The sequence below is a fragment of the Lycium ferocissimum genome, chromosome 11, assembly GCF_029784015.1.
Source record: "Lycium ferocissimum isolate CSIRO_LF1 chromosome 11, AGI_CSIRO_Lferr_CH_V1, whole genome shotgun sequence".
Taxonomy (NCBI): Eukaryota; Viridiplantae; Streptophyta; class Magnoliopsida; order Solanales; family Solanaceae; genus Lycium; species Lycium ferocissimum.
This window is the reverse complement of record NC_081352.1, coordinates 39,543,554-39,561,498: the sequence shown is the minus strand read 5'-3', so window position 1 is coordinate 39,561,498 and position 17,945 is coordinate 39,543,554. Positions and strand designations below refer to the sequence as shown.

The window sequence follows — 17,945 nt, the reverse complement described above, 5'->3', positions numbered from 1 at the left end:
AGTGTGCATTCGCGATTGGATTAGATCGAGCGACGCAACCAAAACTTAGAAGCGGAGGAAGGCGAAGAGGAAGAAATTGAAGATTTGATAGCTAGTGGACCGGACCAAATGGAAGACTTTGAAGATATTTCCATGACCGAATATAATGTGGAGGAAATTAACGAAATGGTTCAAAATTGGTGATTTTATTATTCGACTATTTCTATACTACTCATGTATTATTTGTAAGTTAAAAAAAAATTACAACTTGCAAATAAATGTTATCCAAGAATGAATAAAATATATGGCTCATTGATCTTTCTTCTATTTACTTGTGTTCATATTTTTACTTTTATAAAGTTAGGAATATACCTAAAATATACTAAGAATATACTTAAATTAAAAACTTGAAAGTTATATACTTGAAAAATAACTAAAATATACTAAGAGTATACTTATAATATATAGTATATATATAACTATTTAAAATATATATATATATATATATATATATATATATATATATATATAAGTATATAAGTATATAACTTAAATATATATATATTATACATATATATAAGTTATATATAACTTAAACATATTTATAGATATTAAGTTATATAACCTAAGTATACCGATACATATATTGATATATATATATAAGTATATTCTTACTATATTTTAGGTGTATATATATATATATATATACGTATATACGAATTTATAAACTTAGAAAACAATTAAGCTATAAATAACATAAGTTATAATATATAAGTTATAAGTATATATAGTATACTTAAAGTATGTATATATATATATATATATATATATATATATATATATATAAGTATATATATAATAAGTATATATAGTATATAACTTAAACATATATCTATATATAAAGTTATATAACCTACGTATATTGATATATATACGTATATTCTTACTATATTTTAGGTATATGTAGTATATAGTGTTAACTTAAGCATATAACTTAATATATATATGTATACACGTATATTCTGTATTCTTGTAGTATATTTTAACTTAGCATATAACTTAATATTACTTTTTAAATATTTAAATTTTACTTATAAACTTGTATAACATATGTATTTATACCTACAATATACTAATAAATACTATAATATATATATAATACAAAAAAAAAAAAAAAAAAAAGGTTTTGAACGCTTTTAACCGGACCGGTTCCGGTTTGAGGTTTAAACCAGAACCTAAACCGATAAACGGTTCCGATTTTTTAATCGGAAACCGGCCAGTTCCCTAACCGATTACCGGTCCGATTCCGATTAAACCGGTTAACAGGTTTAGCCCTTTTTAGCACTGTAATGAGCTGTACAGTTCCCCACCTGGGGCCCCTTTCTACATACCCATTCTTCTCTTGCTTCAATTATTCAATTGAGATATAGTACAGTAATTCTTCCCTTTCATAATAAAAATAAATGTCATCTTAATAAAAATTTCACATATTAAAAAAGAATAATATAATATAAAGTTTACTAAATTATTTTTATATAATAAAAATAAATTATTTTTTTCTCTTAATTAGAGCATATATGAGTAGTTTTTTTGATATTAAAATTCAATAATACCAAATTATTATGTTACTTTTTGTCTTGAATACATAAATTTATCACCTTTTATCTAAGGATAGAGTTAAAAAAAGCTAAATAATTTATATTTTAATTTTCTAAAGCAACATTTATTATGAAACAATTTTTTATAATTAACACGACACTTATTATGGAAGAAGGGAGCAATGAATAGTCAAGAAATCAGACTCCATTACGAAATATCTATCTTCTTGTTGTATGAAAAGTCATACTTTTGGAAAAGAGAAAAGGACAGTTTTGCTTCTTTTTTTTCCTATGGCTGTCAGTTGTAGGCTGTAGCTGTTTACTAATACCACTAGAAAACACCGTTGTACCAATTACAAGACAGACCACTAGCGAGAGAGAGAGAGAGAGAGAGAGAAATCACTGATCATTCTTCTTTGCAGATTACTCTTATTAGCGTTCAACAGGTAAAATAAAGTTCTTTGTAGAGATTATTCTAAGATAGAAACATTATTAATCTTCTCAAAATTCTTAAAATCATTTTGTGGTTCCTTGTTTTGCTTTGCAGATCTCAGAAATGGAGGTTGGCTTAGCAGTTGGTGGTGCGTTTCTCTCTTCAGCTTTGAATGTTCTCTTTGATAGGCTTGCTCCTCAGGGTGAGCTGCTCAAGATGTTTCAGAAGAATAAGCATGATGTTGGGCTGTTAAAGAAGCTGAGGATGACTTTGCTTGGCCTTCGAGGTGTGCTAAGTGATGCAGAGAATAAGCAAGAATCAGATCCATGTGTGAGCGAGTGGCTTAACGAGCTTCGAGATGCTGTGGACGGTGCTGAAAACTTAATAGAAGAAGTCAATTATGAAGCTTTGAGGCTTAAGGTGGAAGGTCAGCATCAAAATATTGCTGAAAGAATAAGCAACTTGCAGGTAAGTGACCTTCACTTGGGCCTAAGTGATGAGTTTTTTCTTAACATAAGGGAGAAGTTGGAATACACCATTGAAACGTTGAAGGAGTTGCAAGAGCAAATAGGTGACCTTCATCTGACAAAGAATCTTGATTCGACTAAACAGGAAACTAGGACACCTTCAACTTCTTTGGTTGATGAATCTGATATCTTTGGTAGGCAGAATGAAATAAAGGAATTGGTTGACCGTTTATTGTCTGAAGATGCAAATGGAAAAAATCTGACTGTAGTCCCTATTGTTGGCATGGGGGGCGTTGGCAAGACAACACTTGCTCAAGCAGTTTACAATGATGAGAAGGTGAAAAACCAATTTGATTTGAAAGCTTGGTTTTGTGTGTCTGAACCATACGATGCTCTCAGAATAACAAAAGGGTTACTTCAGGAAATTGGCTCATTTGACTTAAAGGTTGATAACAATCTCAATCAGCTACAGGTCAAATTGAAGGAAAGCCTAAAGGGAAAAAGGTTTCTTGTTGTCCTTGATGACGTGTGGAATGATAACTATAATGAGTGGGATAAGTTGAGAAATCTTTTTGTACAAGGAAATATAGGAAGTAAGATCATCGTGACGACACGTAAGGAGAGTGTTGCCTTGATGATGGGTAGTGAGGCAATCAACGTGGGGACTTTGTCGAGTGAAGTATCTTGGTCTTTATTCAAAAGGCATGCATTTGAAAACATAGATCCTATGGAACATCCAGAACTTGAAGAGGTTGGAAAACAAATTGCACACAAGTGCAAAGGATTGCCTTTAGCTCTAAAGGCACTTGCTGGTATTTTACGCTCCAAACCAGAGGTGGATCAGTGGAGAGACATTTTAAGAAGTGAAATATGGGAGCTGCCAAGTCGTTCGAATGGTATATTACCAGCGTTGATGTTGAGCTACAATGATCTTCCTGCACATTTAAAGCAATGTTTTGCTTATTGTGCAATATATCCCAAAGATTATCAATTTAGCAAAGACCAAGTTATTCACCTGTGGATTGCAAATGGTCTTGTACAGCAGTTGCATTCAGGTAAGCAATATTTTCTTGAGTTGAGATCAAGATCATTGTTCGAAAGGGTCCCAGCGTCTTCTAAATGGAATACGGAGGGATTCTTAATGCATGACCTTGTCAATGATTTGGCCCAAATTGCATCTTCAAAAGGTTGTATCAGGTTGGAAGATAACGAAGGATCTCATGTTTTGGGAAAAAGTCGACACCTGTCATATTCAATGGGATTTGATGGTGAATTTGAAAAGTTGAAACCCCTCTGCAATTTGGAGCAGCTGAGGACATTGCTTCCAATCTCTCTCCAGGGGTTTTCCTCATTTATGCTAAGCAAGAGGGTGCTGCATAACATATTGCCAAGACTAACATCCTTAAGAGCACTATCATTGTCTTTTTATCGGATTGAGGAGTTGCCTGATGCCTTGTTTATCAAATTAAAACTCCTAAGATTTTTGGACCTTTCTTGGACACTGATTACAGAGTTACCAGATTCCGTTTGTGCATTGTACAACTTAGAGACACTTCTCTTGTCATCTTGTAAATATCTTGAGGAGTTACCGCTGCAGATGGAAAAGCTAATCAACTTGCGTCACCTTGATATTAGCGGCACTGCTTGCTTGAAGATGCCGCTACATCTGAGCAAGTTGAAAAGCCTCCATATGCTAGTGGGAGCTAAATTTTTTATAGGTGGTAGCAGTGGTTCGAGAATTGAAAATTTGGGTGAACTACATAACTTGTATGGATCTCTATCAATTCTAGAGTTGCAAAATGTGGTTGATAAAAGGGAAGCTAAAAATGCAAACATGAGGGAGAAGAATCATGTTGAAAAGTTATTGTTGATGTGGAGTGAAAGTATTGCCGACAATTCACAAACTGAAAGAGACATACTTGATGAGCTACATCCAAATCCAAACATTAAAGAACTCCAAATCACTGGATATAGAGGTACAAAATTTGCTGACTGGCTTGCTGATCATTCGTTTTTTAAGCTGGTGGAATTGTCACTTAGCAACTGCAAGGACTGTTATTCCTTGCCATCACTAGGACAACTTCCTTCATTGAAATTCCTCGCCATTAGAGGGATGGATCGAATAACAGAGGTGACTGAAGAATTCTATGGTAGTTCATCTTTCAAAAAGCCATTTAACTCTCTTGAGAAGCTTGAATTTGAGCAGATGCTGGGGTGGAAGCAGTGGCATGTACTCGGGAAGGGAGAGTTCCCTACACTTCAGGAACTTTCAATTAGAGATTGCCCCAAGTTGATTGGGAAGTTACCTGATAATCTTTGTTCTCTAACAATATTGATAATTTCAGAATGTCCTGAACTCAATATCCAACTTTCAAATTTGAAAGAGTTTGAAGTTTTTGGTTCTCCTAAGGTTGGAGTTCTTTTTGATGACGCTGAACTGTTTACATCCCAACTTCAGGGAATGAAGCAGATTGTTAAATTAGAAATTACTGCTTGTCAGTCTATTACCTCCTTACCTATTAGCATTCTGTCGAATACCTTGAAGACAATAGAGATAGATGGTTGTGGGAAACTGAAATTGGAGGCGGCATCAGTTGGTGAGATGATCTCTAGAGGAACTATTCTGGAGAAATTGGATCTAAGTGGATGTGATATATCACCTGAGTTGGTCCCAAGAGCACGTGATTTGAAAGTAGAGAATTGCCACAGCCTTACTAGGTTTTTGATTCCTACTGGGACTGAAACTCTCAATATTTGGGATTGTGAGAATCTTGAAAGACTTACGGTGACATGTGGGACTCAGATGACGTCATTGCATATTGAGAGCTGCGAGAAGCTGAAGTGGCTGCCAGAACGTATGCAGGAACTCCTTCCATCTCTTAAGGAGCTGATACTATGGAGCTGTCCAGAAATAGAGTCCTTTCCTGAAGGAGGATTGCCCTGCAATTTAGAAGTCCTTAAGAACTATGATTGTAAGAAACTGGTGAATGGCCGAAAGGAGTGGCGTTTACAGAGACTCCCCAGTCTCAGAGAGTTACAGATCTTCCATGATGGCAGCGATGAAGAGATTCTTGTTGATGAGAATTGGGAGTTGCCTTGCTCTATTCGAAGACTTGAAATATCCAATCTGAAAACATTAAGCAGCCAAGTTCTCAAAAGCCTCACCTCTCTTGAATATCTATATACTCATAATTTACCTCAAATTCAGTCACTGCTGGAAGAAGGGCTTCCCTCGTCTCTTTCTAATGCTATCATTACATGGCCATAATGAGCTCCATTCACTACCGACTGAAGGTTTTCTGCGCCTCACTTCACTTCAACGTCTAGAGATCTGTGATTGCCCTAATCTCCAATCTATTCCAGAATCAGCACTGCCCTCTCTGTGCCTCTCTGTCCTAATCTCAATCCCTTCCGGTAAAAGGGATGCCCTCTTCCCTCTCTGACCATCATGGATTGCCCTCTATCTCCAATGCCCTCCAATTCCAGTAAAAGGGATGCCCTCTTCCATCTCTGAACTATCTATTTCCAACTGCCCATTGCTCAAACCACTTCTAGAATTTGACAAGGGAGAATACTGGCCAAATATTGCTCATATTCCCACCATAAAAATCGATTGGGAATATCTGTGATGATTAAAACGAATGGGGCTCCAACAGATGTAAGTTATTCTTTTCCCTCAGTAGCTTTTTTTTTTTGTTTACCTCTCTTTGCTTGTTTGTTGATTCTTTTCCTTTTTTAAATCTTGTTGAGCAGTGTGGAGCGTCTATTGCTCAAACCACGTCAAAAATTCGAGAAGGGGGCTTAGTGGATCATATTTCCACCATAAATATTGATTGGGAGTACCTGTAATGATTAAAACGAGTGGGATGCTCCTATAGATGTAAGTTATTCTATTTTCTTAGTATCTTTTGATTTTTGGTTACTTCTCTTTGCTTGTGTGTTTATTCGTTTCTTTGTTAAATCTTTTTGACCAGTATGTGGCATCTATTGCCGCTGTGAAGTGGAGGAAGCATCTTCAGATCAGGTGAATATATTGATTTTTGATTACTTCTCTTTGCTTGGTGATAATTCTTTTTCTTTATATCTTGTTGAGCAGTCTGGAATCTATTATAAAAGAAATCTTCAGATATATTTGCAGATTCCCAAAAAAAGGTGATAAAAAAAAAAAAAAAAAAAATCTAGTATAGGTAGGAATTGAAATAATTTGCTCCAGAAAGTTGATAGCTTAATATATGTCAGCAGGATGTTTATTGCCTTTGGAGATTCATCTCAATAGCAATTCATATATTCTTGTGATATATCTTCATCTTACTTGACTATTAAGACTCTCTTTTCTTGTCTATTAACCTATGTTCTCCCTCAAATTTTGCAGACTGGAAAATTGTTCGCCATCATGAAAGCTGTTCGGCTCTGTTCCGCATTTTTTGTCAAAAGGAATTAAGGAACGCAACCTCACTTTCTCAATCAGGTAGCCAAGACCTAGAAAATAGTTACATTAAGCTTGAAATTTAAAGAAATTGGAAAAGACTTCCAATATCTGCTTCCATTATTTAAGCCATGTTACATCGCACTTGATTTCAACCGTTGATGAAAAATTGCATTTGATAGCAAATACTGAGCTTTTGTCAGAATCTGGATCTTTAGCACAACGGTTAAAACACCATTTTCTTGTTTTGGATATTCAGAGATTCGGACTGATAACTTTGGAGATTATGAAGTTTCCTTCAAATTATTTCCATTACTCAACCTCGAGTAGAACCTTAGAACTAGGGAAAAGGGAAGGAAGTGTACCCTACTTGGAATAAATTCAAGGTTAGATAACAGAAGACGATTTACCCATGTTTTAGTTACCAAGATCTTATTTCTGGTGGTAGTAGTTTGTAGTTTATGTGTATGAATAGACAGCATTATCCAGAAAGAGTCATCTCTTTTTAATTTGTCTATTATTAACTGATTCATATAAGCTCTTCAAAATATGAGTCAGACTTGCTTAACTCGTTTATTTCAATTTACTGTCCAGATAACTTGACTGTTAGTTTTGAGGATTTCTCCTTTGCTTATCTGTTAGCTTGATTTGATAGTTGATCCATTGTCATTGTAGGAGTTGTTCAATCTCTGAGCTGCATATATATCATTGTCATAATCTCCAACCCCTTCCAGTAAAAGGGATGCCCTCTTCCATCTCTAGACTATCTATTTACAACTGTCCATTACCGACCAAAAACTGCTCATACCTTCCTGCAACTGTTGAGATTGATCGGGAATAACTGTAATGATTGAAACGAGTGGTATTCTGATAAATGTAAGTTATTCCTTTTTTTTTTTTTTTTCCCCTTTTTCAATAGGTTTTTATTTTTTTCTTTACTTCTCTTTTCTTGTTTATTAATTATTTTCCTGTGTTAAATCTTGTTGAGCAGCATGTAAGGAAGAAATCCGAGTGAATGGAAAGGACAAATAAAGGAAAAATTCCACTCCCACCTTATAGAGACAGGATAAAATTGTAATTGTGAGGAGAGGCAGCAAGCGCTGCAGACGGAGCAGGAAGCGCTTTTTGTTCATGGAGCACTCGGTCTCCTGGTAGACTTTAAAGACGAGATGAAATCTTTCTTTCTGATCATAAGTTGTGAACTCATGGTCAAATGGCTTCCGAGGTGGGCTTCCCCTTCTCTATGGTAGTACTGCGTCTATTGCCACTATGAAGCTGAGGAAGCATCTTCAGATCAGGATGAAAGATGACAAAAAAGGTAATATGTTGCAACTACAGAAAGTTTTATACATTGTGAGGAAAAAAGACCTAGTTTAGGTCGGAATAAGGAGTAATAATTTTATCTAGGAAGTTCATAGCAAAACATAATCATATACTGCTGCGAAAAGGCCTGCCTAGTTCATGCATTTTTGTTGTTTCAACTTTTCCAGTGACTTGAGAAAGGAGGATGCGGTATAGAGTTGCACATGTTCACCCTTGTGCTTTGAAAATATGTACAATCTTATTGTCCTTCGAAATGCGGAGTCTCTAATAGAATATCCAAGGTACATGTGGAAGAAAATTCTAGTTCCTATATATAAAAATACAAGAGGCATCAGAATTTTGAATTACTTGGCCTCAACTATTAGGGAGTTTTTTTTTTTTTTCTTGATCAGGATTTTGGTAACGATATGTTCTTAGCTCAGTTGGAAAAAGAAAAAGCATGCTAACATTCTTCATTGAATAGACAATCACCTCAAATGTGGTCTGTCAGCAAACTGTAAGTGAAGAGAAGTGCTTCTCTTTTGTGTGGAATTTGACAGTACTACTTATCTTTGATCAGTCTTAGAACCAAATATCAAGCAAAATTGTAAGTTTGAACACCAATTAGGACTAGTCGATAGTATCAATTAAATGATCCAGTGGTATTAACTATCAGAACTGATATTTTGTCCAAATTACAATAGGTCATTGCTTGTTTGTTAATTGTTCTTTTTCTTAAATATGGTTAAGAAGCGTGGAGTGTTTACTTCCACTGTGTAACCATAAAGTAATGCTAATGTACTACAAATCTTTTGGCATTAACGTAGGTAGATATGTCAGCTGGATGTGCATAGTAATTTGAAACATGAACTAATCTTGCTTGAAGATTTTTAGTTCATGTACTGCTTGAACTTAAACTTATTATATAAAATATTTGACTTATCAGCTTATTAAATATAAAAAAATCACTCGTTTTTGGACAGACCGTAAAAAATAAAAGAAGATAAGACACCTTAAAATAAGACGAAGTGAGTATTGTTTACTTATACTGCCAACTATGCAAACACAGACAACTTAGTTAAAGCAATATATTGCAAATAACTTTTGCTAACAGTTAGTATAACCAATCTTTCTTTTTTGCATGTTGCTCTATCATTGAACAGCTATAGTAAAGTTCTTAGTAGAGACTCTTGTAAAATAGGGAGGATCTTTAATTTTCAGAATTCTTGAGCATTTTTGTGATTCCTTGTTTTGTTTTGCTACTTTCAGAATGGAGATTGGCTTTCAAAGTTTTTGGGTTGATATTTGGTGAAATTGAAGTTTTGGAAGCTTTGTCAAATTTGGGGTTTTTATTCAAAAGAGGTAAAATTATTTGTTAAAAAATAATGTATTGTATCATAGAAACATGACTTATATTGTTTTGTTATTATTTTCGGTTGATTCAATGCTATTGATTTGAATTTTTGTTGTTTAGTTTAGGGTGGTTTTAGTTAGTTCTTACATTTTACGGAAAAACTTAATTTTTTTTAAAAATTTGTATTTTCGAGGGTTTATATGAATATAAATATAGTTTTTCACATTTTAAAAAAATAATTAATTTTTTCAAAATTTTATAAAAAATCAGTTTTTTTTTCAAATTATACAAGGTTTGTTGTTGTTGTTGTTGTTGAAAAATAAAAGTGCTAAGAAAAATGAAATCATGAAAATCAAGATCTTTTAAGACATTTTAAAAAAAATAATCAAGCTTTTCATATTATTAACAAATCCATTTTTCCATATTTTAAAGAAAAATCAGTTTTTTAATTCGACTTTTCAATTTTTTTTCGGATAAACAGTTTATAAAAATAAACTATTTTCAAATAGAAAAATGTTTTTTAATTGGTTTTCAGTTTTTTTTTTTTTTTTTAAAAAAAAGTTTTAAGAAAATAAACTTTTTTTAAATAAAAATCATTTTTAAACGTTAGTTTTTTTTTTATTTTTAAAAGAATTTTGAATATGTTACTTTAGTTATATAGTAGTAATATGTTTTTAGTGACTTTGTCTTTTTATTTTTAAAAATTTGATATTTTAAAATTAACAGTTTTTTATTTTTTTATTCTTAAAAATTGACATGACTTGTTTATTAAAAAAATAAATATAAAAAGTTAATTTTTCACTAAGATACAGAAAATGAAAAGATATGTGGAATTTTCACCACCCCTCATTTATTTATTGGTAGTTAAGGCAATCTTGGTACTTTGAATATATTTAGCGTTTGTGTTAAGTGTCTTCTTTTATTTCATAAATTCTGTATTTAATCAAAGTGTCAAACACATTCACGGAAAGTAAAAGCATCTAAATACTAGATTAGGCACATTCCCCGACTAAAATGGCACTATTGCAATTTAGTGTTGATCTGAGAATCTCTGAAACAAATATCATCTTTCCTATGTTGAATGCAATCGAGGGAAAACAAAGAGAATGGAAATTGAAAATTTTGGAATCACCTTATCATCTTTAAACTGAGATGGTTATTAGTTGGTTTGAGGAGTTATTTTCGTCAACTTTTGTTGCCTAATTTTCAATATTAGAAAACCTGGTACTTTGAATATATTTCTTGTGTCAAACACACGGAAAGTAAGAGCATCTAAATAAACTCTTAGCTTAGTGGAAAACATAGAGAATGGAAATTGAAAATTTTGAAATCACCTTATCATCTTTAAAATTATAAGGTTTGATGTTGTTGCCTAATTTTCAATATTAGAAAACCTGTTCTTGTACAGAAACTCTTAGCTTAGTGGAGCTCTGCAAAAAAAAAAAAAAAAAATAAAGAAAGAAAAGAAATCCTTTCCTAGAACACACAGCTTCTTTTTATTATCTAGCGATTAATACGTAAAACAAAGTTTTTTGTAGAGACCATTTCAAGGTTGAGTAATATCTGTTTAAGACAACTAAGGTTATTATTATAAACACCTATTATTATCTCCAAAAACACATACTAGAACTGCTAATGTGCTTCTTCAAGGAACCCTTGTCACTAAACATTAAGCTATTAGAGCCAGAGTATCATTTAAGCTTCAGCAATAATTTAACAGATTGCAATTCTTCAGAGTTCTAAAACATATTCTTGACATGGTAGGCCCAAGTAACAGATTGCAATTCTTCACAGTTCTAAAACATATTTTGGTTGTGTGAAATTCTTTATTGTTTTTTGGTTGTACCAATAAAAGTTGGTTTATTTATTTTGTTTGATTAAATGTTATGTACTATTCATGTTTATATGTTTGTATTGGGAGAATATGCATGTACGTACTGTCAATCCCTCAATTTAAATAAAAGAAATTGTTACTATAAATGTGTTCTAAGGGGAGTAAAAATTTCGTACAACAAAACTTTTGATTTTTTATTTTTTTTGCCGAGTACGTTTGAAGTATTACTCGAATTGAAATTATGACTCTTATTAATGCAAAGCAATATTTGCATATCAATCTCTCTCATCACTAAATGAAGAAAAAGCTCTCATTCATAGAAGCTTGTAACGAAAATTCAAACGAAAACATAAAGTTGAACTGACATGCTTGATCTTATCGGGATGATATTCTAGTTTTTTTTTCTCTCAATTATATAACCACAACCAAATTAGTAATCTCTCCATTACTTCAAATCAAAATAGAACAAGATCAAACGAATTAATTTGACTAAAGTTTTGCTACATATATTGCTGCAGGGACATTTGAAGTTGTATTTAAGAAAGGCTAAATAACATTAGCAACAGTGCTCACTTACATAGAAGCCGCTACTTTTATATATATACTAGAAAGGATTTGCCGGTGCAAGCATGGGCCCAAGCACTACATCGAACATGATTTTTTTCTCTCTCTAGTTTTTATTGTCATGGATAAATGATGAAGGAATAAATTTAAAAATTTAACAGAAGTCTTTTCTCATCAATTCTTGTTATTTCGACAACATATTTTATACTTTTTTAGGGCACATTAACAGTTAGCCTAGTGTGATGACTGATGGCTCTCGACATTGCTTGGTATTTAAAGGGAGCCCTTGCTTTTCTAGTAAAAGAATGTATAGGGATAAAAAGGCATAGTTAGATAAAATTATTACACCTCAATAGTTACAAAGCAAACCGAGAACGAAGTTTTGAGTAAAATGATTGAAATATTGGTTTTGTTTTGATTGATTTCATAAAGACTTGGTTGAATTTAACAGCTTAGGTAATTTGAGGTGGAGTTTTATTGATTTTATCTGAAGAATTAACTGGGTAAGGTTAAAATAAAAATAGAAAAAGGAAAGCCTTCAAGTGCCATTATAGCTTTTATCTCACATTTGGAAGAGCATATATTGCTCTAACTTGTTATTATGTGTGTCGATACTTATTTAATTAACTACAATGGATTTGAAATTTGGTAAAGTTAATAATTTAAGTGTAACAATTTAAGAAGGAAAAATGAAGTTCTAGCATGCAATCATAAAATTAGTGAGGTTCCTCTCATTGGGTCAAGCTATTTAATTTTTATTTTAAATTTCAAACTTCAAAGTTCATAATTTTTCTGATGAAAATTAGCAAAATAAATTAAAATTCTTAATGAAATTAAAATTGTGCCATATACAATGGGATAGATGTAGTACAAAATAATGATTATGTCCTTAATTTATAATTTCACTATGATAACTTTAATTAAAAAATTAATGCATCAGTTTCTATCTAGCTTTAGAACTAATCTAATTATTTTTAGTAGAATATTAAATATTAGAAATATTAGAATATTTCTTTGTATTGCTAAGGGATTAGAATGCTTTCACCTTCGTTCCTTCACCTTGGAGGAGTTAATTGATTAGGGTGCCACTTTTTCTACAAATTAATATAGTTGGTGAATCAATTAATATGTAAAATATGTATATCCCAGCAGAACTTTTAAGACACTACACCAAATAAGGGGTATAATTAGAATTTAAACAATCATAGGAGAAAGTGCATAGCAAACAGATGCCAGGGAGGTCAGGAAATGTCCCTGTCGAACGGGACCCAGAGGTGCAACAAAAGGAATTAAACCAGAGTGAAGGCCGCAAAGTTGAAAATATTTACCATTTTATACCAGGATGACCAATGGGATAAGTTAAATATTAAGGGTAAATCGGTCAATTCAGTAGAACGGGAAGCTCCTCTATTCCCTATTATTAAGAGTAGTAATAATATAACCATATGATGTATGAAATCAGCTGGTTTTAATAATGAATTCGCATCGCATAGGGTTCAAAGAGAGTAGTTCGTGAGTTTCTCTGCTCTTAGGGTATCGGGTTAATTAACTTAATATAAAGATTAAATATTTGTTACTATTAAATGTGTTCTAATGGTAATAAAAATTTGATATTATGCCTAGATAAAGACTATTTTATATGGATTTCACCAAAATAATTGCCGTTGATCTGATTTATATATCCCTTTTACTTTTAACTTGAAACACCTTAAAGTTTATATTATTGATTATTAATAATAACATTGTACAATTTTCATAATTTAGATATAAATCTCTCTGAATCATGGTTACTGTAGAGGCAAAATTCTAGGCAAAATTGTGCTCTCATTCATAGAAAATTACGTTCGATTTTTTCACCGAAAAATAGTTGAACTGGTTCTTACTTGATTTATATAGTTGATTCGATTTTTTCAATTCTAGTTTTTTTTAATATATCACAACCGCTAATTCATATTCTCATCTCAATAAAACATTTGATAAATTGAAATCAAAATCAAACAAGATCAAGTTAAAAACTATAATTGAATTTAGGTGTTATATACTTAGAATAATTAAGAAAACACATAAAAGGACATATATTAATCTAAAGAGACATCCCCGTTACCTTTCTTTGTTAAGGATATTTGATTTTTTATTGAAGTGGAAAATTAGGGATACAAATGCAAAAGAGGACTTATTACAATTGGATTTTTTTTGCTTTAAATTTAATGGGCCTAGACTATTTTATAATATATTTATCAAATGGACTATTTCGGTTTTCGGTTTTTTGACGATAGACACCAAACACCGAACCAAACTAGTTCGGTTCGGTTCGATTTTTGAAGTTTCTCTCGGTCTGATTTTTCGGTTTTTATTTATGTCATAGTTCTAAGATATTCTGTTACGAGGCCTATAGTAATGCATAGGGGTGTCAAAAAAATATGAAAAATCGACCGAACCTAACCATATAGTGTTTTTTCAATAAAATCGTGGATTTTTATTTAAGCTTATAACCATCCCGAACAATTAGGGTGGTCTTTTTAATTTATACAAAAAATTAAAAAATTCCCGAACCGAACCGAACCAAATAGCCTTACATGTATGAAATACATTTTATATATTACAAATATGTTAAATTGAATATATAAAATATATTTTATAATTTTTGTTTCAAATATAAAAAAGAATTTTGACCACTAAATTTTGGGCCTTTAGTTGATTGGATTTAGTTTCAAAAGGATACCTCATATACATAGTCAAACGATCATAGATTTAGATGATTTAAGTAGGCACTTTTGGTTATAGTTTAGTTTATCTTATCTTGGTCTCCTCACTATGTTGCTTGATGTATATGTATCAAATTCAAGTTGTGGTTAAAATGGCATACAAGCTAATGTTTGTTTTGGCTCAATTCAACATTGTTGTCTTTAAAGTTATTCTTCTGGTTGGTCAATCGGTGAGGATTCAATTTGCGATGATGCATCGTTGTTGTCTGATACTTGATATAACACATTTCTGCTTAATTACTTTGTATAGTTTTTTTAATAGCTTTTACATTAAATATTTCATAAAAAACAAATAGAAGATTTATTTGATGGTGTACTACAAATAGGTTTGTGGAGATACGTGTCTTTTATTTTAATGGTGGTGTATTCTTAGGTGACACTTTAAAACTAAAATAACCGAAAAATTAACCGAACCGTACCGATGCCGAAAAAAAACAGAGATGATGGGACGGTCTCGAAAAGTCTAATTTTAATTATACAAAATAAAATAACCGAAGAATTAGGATGGTATAATTTTTTTAAAATAACCGATCAAATCGTCCCATTGACACCAATGCATGGAAAGTAAAGGCGAACAATATTGAAATGACAGATAATGCTAAGAAAGAGACAAAAGGGTAGAAAAATCTAGGAATTTTTACTCATTGTAGCTTCTTTTAAGACCTAATTATTAATATTAAATATTCTTTTGTTTAATTATATTTAGTAGCTAATTAACTTTTCTAAATTACAAATGGTAGCTATATCAAAAAATACATAAAACACATATATCTTTCTTTTTTCTCAATTAAATTTCGGACATTTTTCATATACAAAACCCTAAAAATGTCTCTCAACCACCACCATGACCGCCCCTCTCTCTCTTCTCCCTCTAATTTATACCCCTTCTCTCTCTCTGCCCCTCTCTCTCTCTCCGTCTAATTAAAAATCCCTCTCTCTCTCTCTTTGCATCAGCCGTGTGCATTGTTGGTGGCGGTGGTGATGGATTGAATTGAGATTTTTAGTGGAGAGATTAGGGTTTTAAATATTGATGGAAAGATTAGGGTTTTTTAGAATATGGTTCTTTGTGGTTGCTGAGAGATTAGGATTTTTTCACCTGGTAGTGTCCTTCACCATGTGTATTTGTTAAAAGCCAAATACAAATACATTCAAAAATCTGATTCACAAATACACTGTTTTTTAATGTATTTGTCTTTGTATTTTTTAGTGCATTTTTTAGTGTATTTTGTTAATAGCCAAACACATTATTTTTTTGAATGTATTTGTCATGTATTTGAATTTTTTGGTCTTGTAACACGAATGTATAATTAAACCATTCAAATACACGAAAATTTGAAAATATTTACTTCATAGTTTGAAATGTACACAATGGATGAAATACATCAAAAAAAAGTTAAATATAAAAAAAAAATCAGTAAAATACATTAAAAAAAATCACTGAAATACATAAAAAAAAAATCACTAAAATACATCAAAAAAATATATATTAATATCTAATTTAATAGCTCCACCGTTAAAGGTTAAAATGATCATGTTTTTTTTCAGCTGGTTTTATATAACAAATACACGCAAAAACATACACTATTTTGTCAAAATGTAGAGATGGTAATATTTAAAAGGATAGTTACAAATCTAAGAAGTTACTGAGGTAGTATAAGTTTGCCAAAAATCTACTACGGATTGATATTTGTCCGACATATGATATAGTGTAAGATACAACCGAACACTACCAATATATTAACGGAAAAGGGTCAAAAATACCCTTTGAACTATCGAAAATAGGCCACTTATCTTCGTTAAAAAGTCAATTTTACCCTTGCCGTCTAATTTTGAGACCACATAAAGACTACACAAGCCGCAACATGGAAGAAAAATGACGTGGTTGCCAACGGGGAAATAAAAACCTAATTGCCCGAGTTGATCTACCGATTTTTATATATCCAACTTTTACTTTTCATTCCCGCACAAAACAACAAGAGCGTTAAATTTTTTTTTTTTTTTTGATGTATCGAGATAAGCGTTAACATTTAGATATGAAGTTTCATAAAATTTTGAGAATATAAACTTTGATTTAAAATAAGAAATCAAGAATACTTACTGGAAGAGGCAAAATTCTAGGCAAAACCTTCCCCTGTGTTCTATTAAGATCAGTTACGCCGGACTCCGGCGAACTCGAGACACCGACGACCCCTTTTTGCTCCAACCACATCTCCAATGCATACGCCCCTTCTCCCTTCCCCGGCTTCCTTTTTGTTTTCTTTCATTTTTAAAATATGAAGAAAATCCGACTAGCGAGCTTCACATCCTCCCCCCGTCCTCCGTTCATTTCCTAAGAAGAGGTTTGTTTGATGCTATATCCGATACGTTGCTTTTTCAATACGCCGTCTTGCGTTTTTCGGTGACTTAACCGTTGTGTTTTCTATTTTTGTTTAATGTTGAAGAATATAGGGACTTGAGGTTTTTTATTTCCACGTTGCAAAACGTCATTTTTTCTTCCATGTTGGCGTCTTTTTAATTTATAAAAAAAATCAGACGGCAAGTGGTAAAATTGATCCCATACTTTAACGAAGGGTATAAGTGACCTATTTTGTATAAAATTTTTGACATTTTATATATATATAAATACGGTATTTACTAAAATTGAATATATAAAATATATTTCCACGATATACCCCAAAATTTTTTTGTTTCACGAAGTCAACGAAAAAACCAAAAAAAACAAAAAGAATTTTGACCACAATATAAATTTTTGGGCCTTTAGTTGATTGGATTTAGTTTCAAAAAGATACCTCATATACGAGATAGTCATACGATCATATACTTTATATTAGATGATTTAAGTAGGACTAAATTGTTCTATCATTATCACTATTTTATTTTTTTTCCGTTTTATCTTGGTCTCCTCTACTATGTTCATATTCGATTATGTTTTTAATAAAAAAATGTATTGATTTTTTTAATTTTTAAAGCATGATTAACTCAAAAAATATTTTAACACATGCAATAATTTTGTTTATAGCTCAATAAAAAATCAAAATATGTTAAATGTCTTTGGTAAAGTTAAATTACATACTAACTATTCCCATGTTATATATTCTTGAAGAGTGAGAAAACAACAATCGTACAAGTTAAGATGATGCCATCGTTGTTGTCTTGATACTTGATATAACACAGCTTTCGTTTAATTACTTTGTATAGTTTTTTTTTTAATACGATTGTTTTT

General features: G+C 31.8%; 1 protein-coding gene and 1 long non-coding RNA gene across 2 annotated transcripts; both read left to right on the top strand.

Annotated features, from left to right (window-relative positions):
* Positions 1-2,001: 2,001 nt before the first annotated feature.
* On the top strand, positions 2,002-6,285 carry LOC132035955 (putative disease resistance RPP13-like protein 1). Its single transcript, XM_059426137.1, is given in 3 exon segments — positions 2,002-5,724; positions 5,726-6,135; positions 6,231-6,285. Coding segments are annotated over 2 exon segments (3,972 nt in total). The 5' UTR covers positions 2,002-2,133; the 3' UTR covers positions 6,107-6,135; positions 6,231-6,285.
* A 168-nt stretch (positions 6,286-6,453) lies between these two features.
* LOC132035956 (uncharacterized) lies at positions 6,454-8,507 on the top strand. The gene is made up of 5 exons (XR_009409493.1): positions 6,454-6,501; positions 6,695-6,945; positions 7,163-7,289; positions 7,895-8,221; positions 8,394-8,507. It is a non-coding gene; the product is annotated as an uncharacterized LOC132035956 (long non-coding RNA).
* The last annotated feature ends 9,438 nt before the right edge of the window (positions 8,508-17,945 follow it).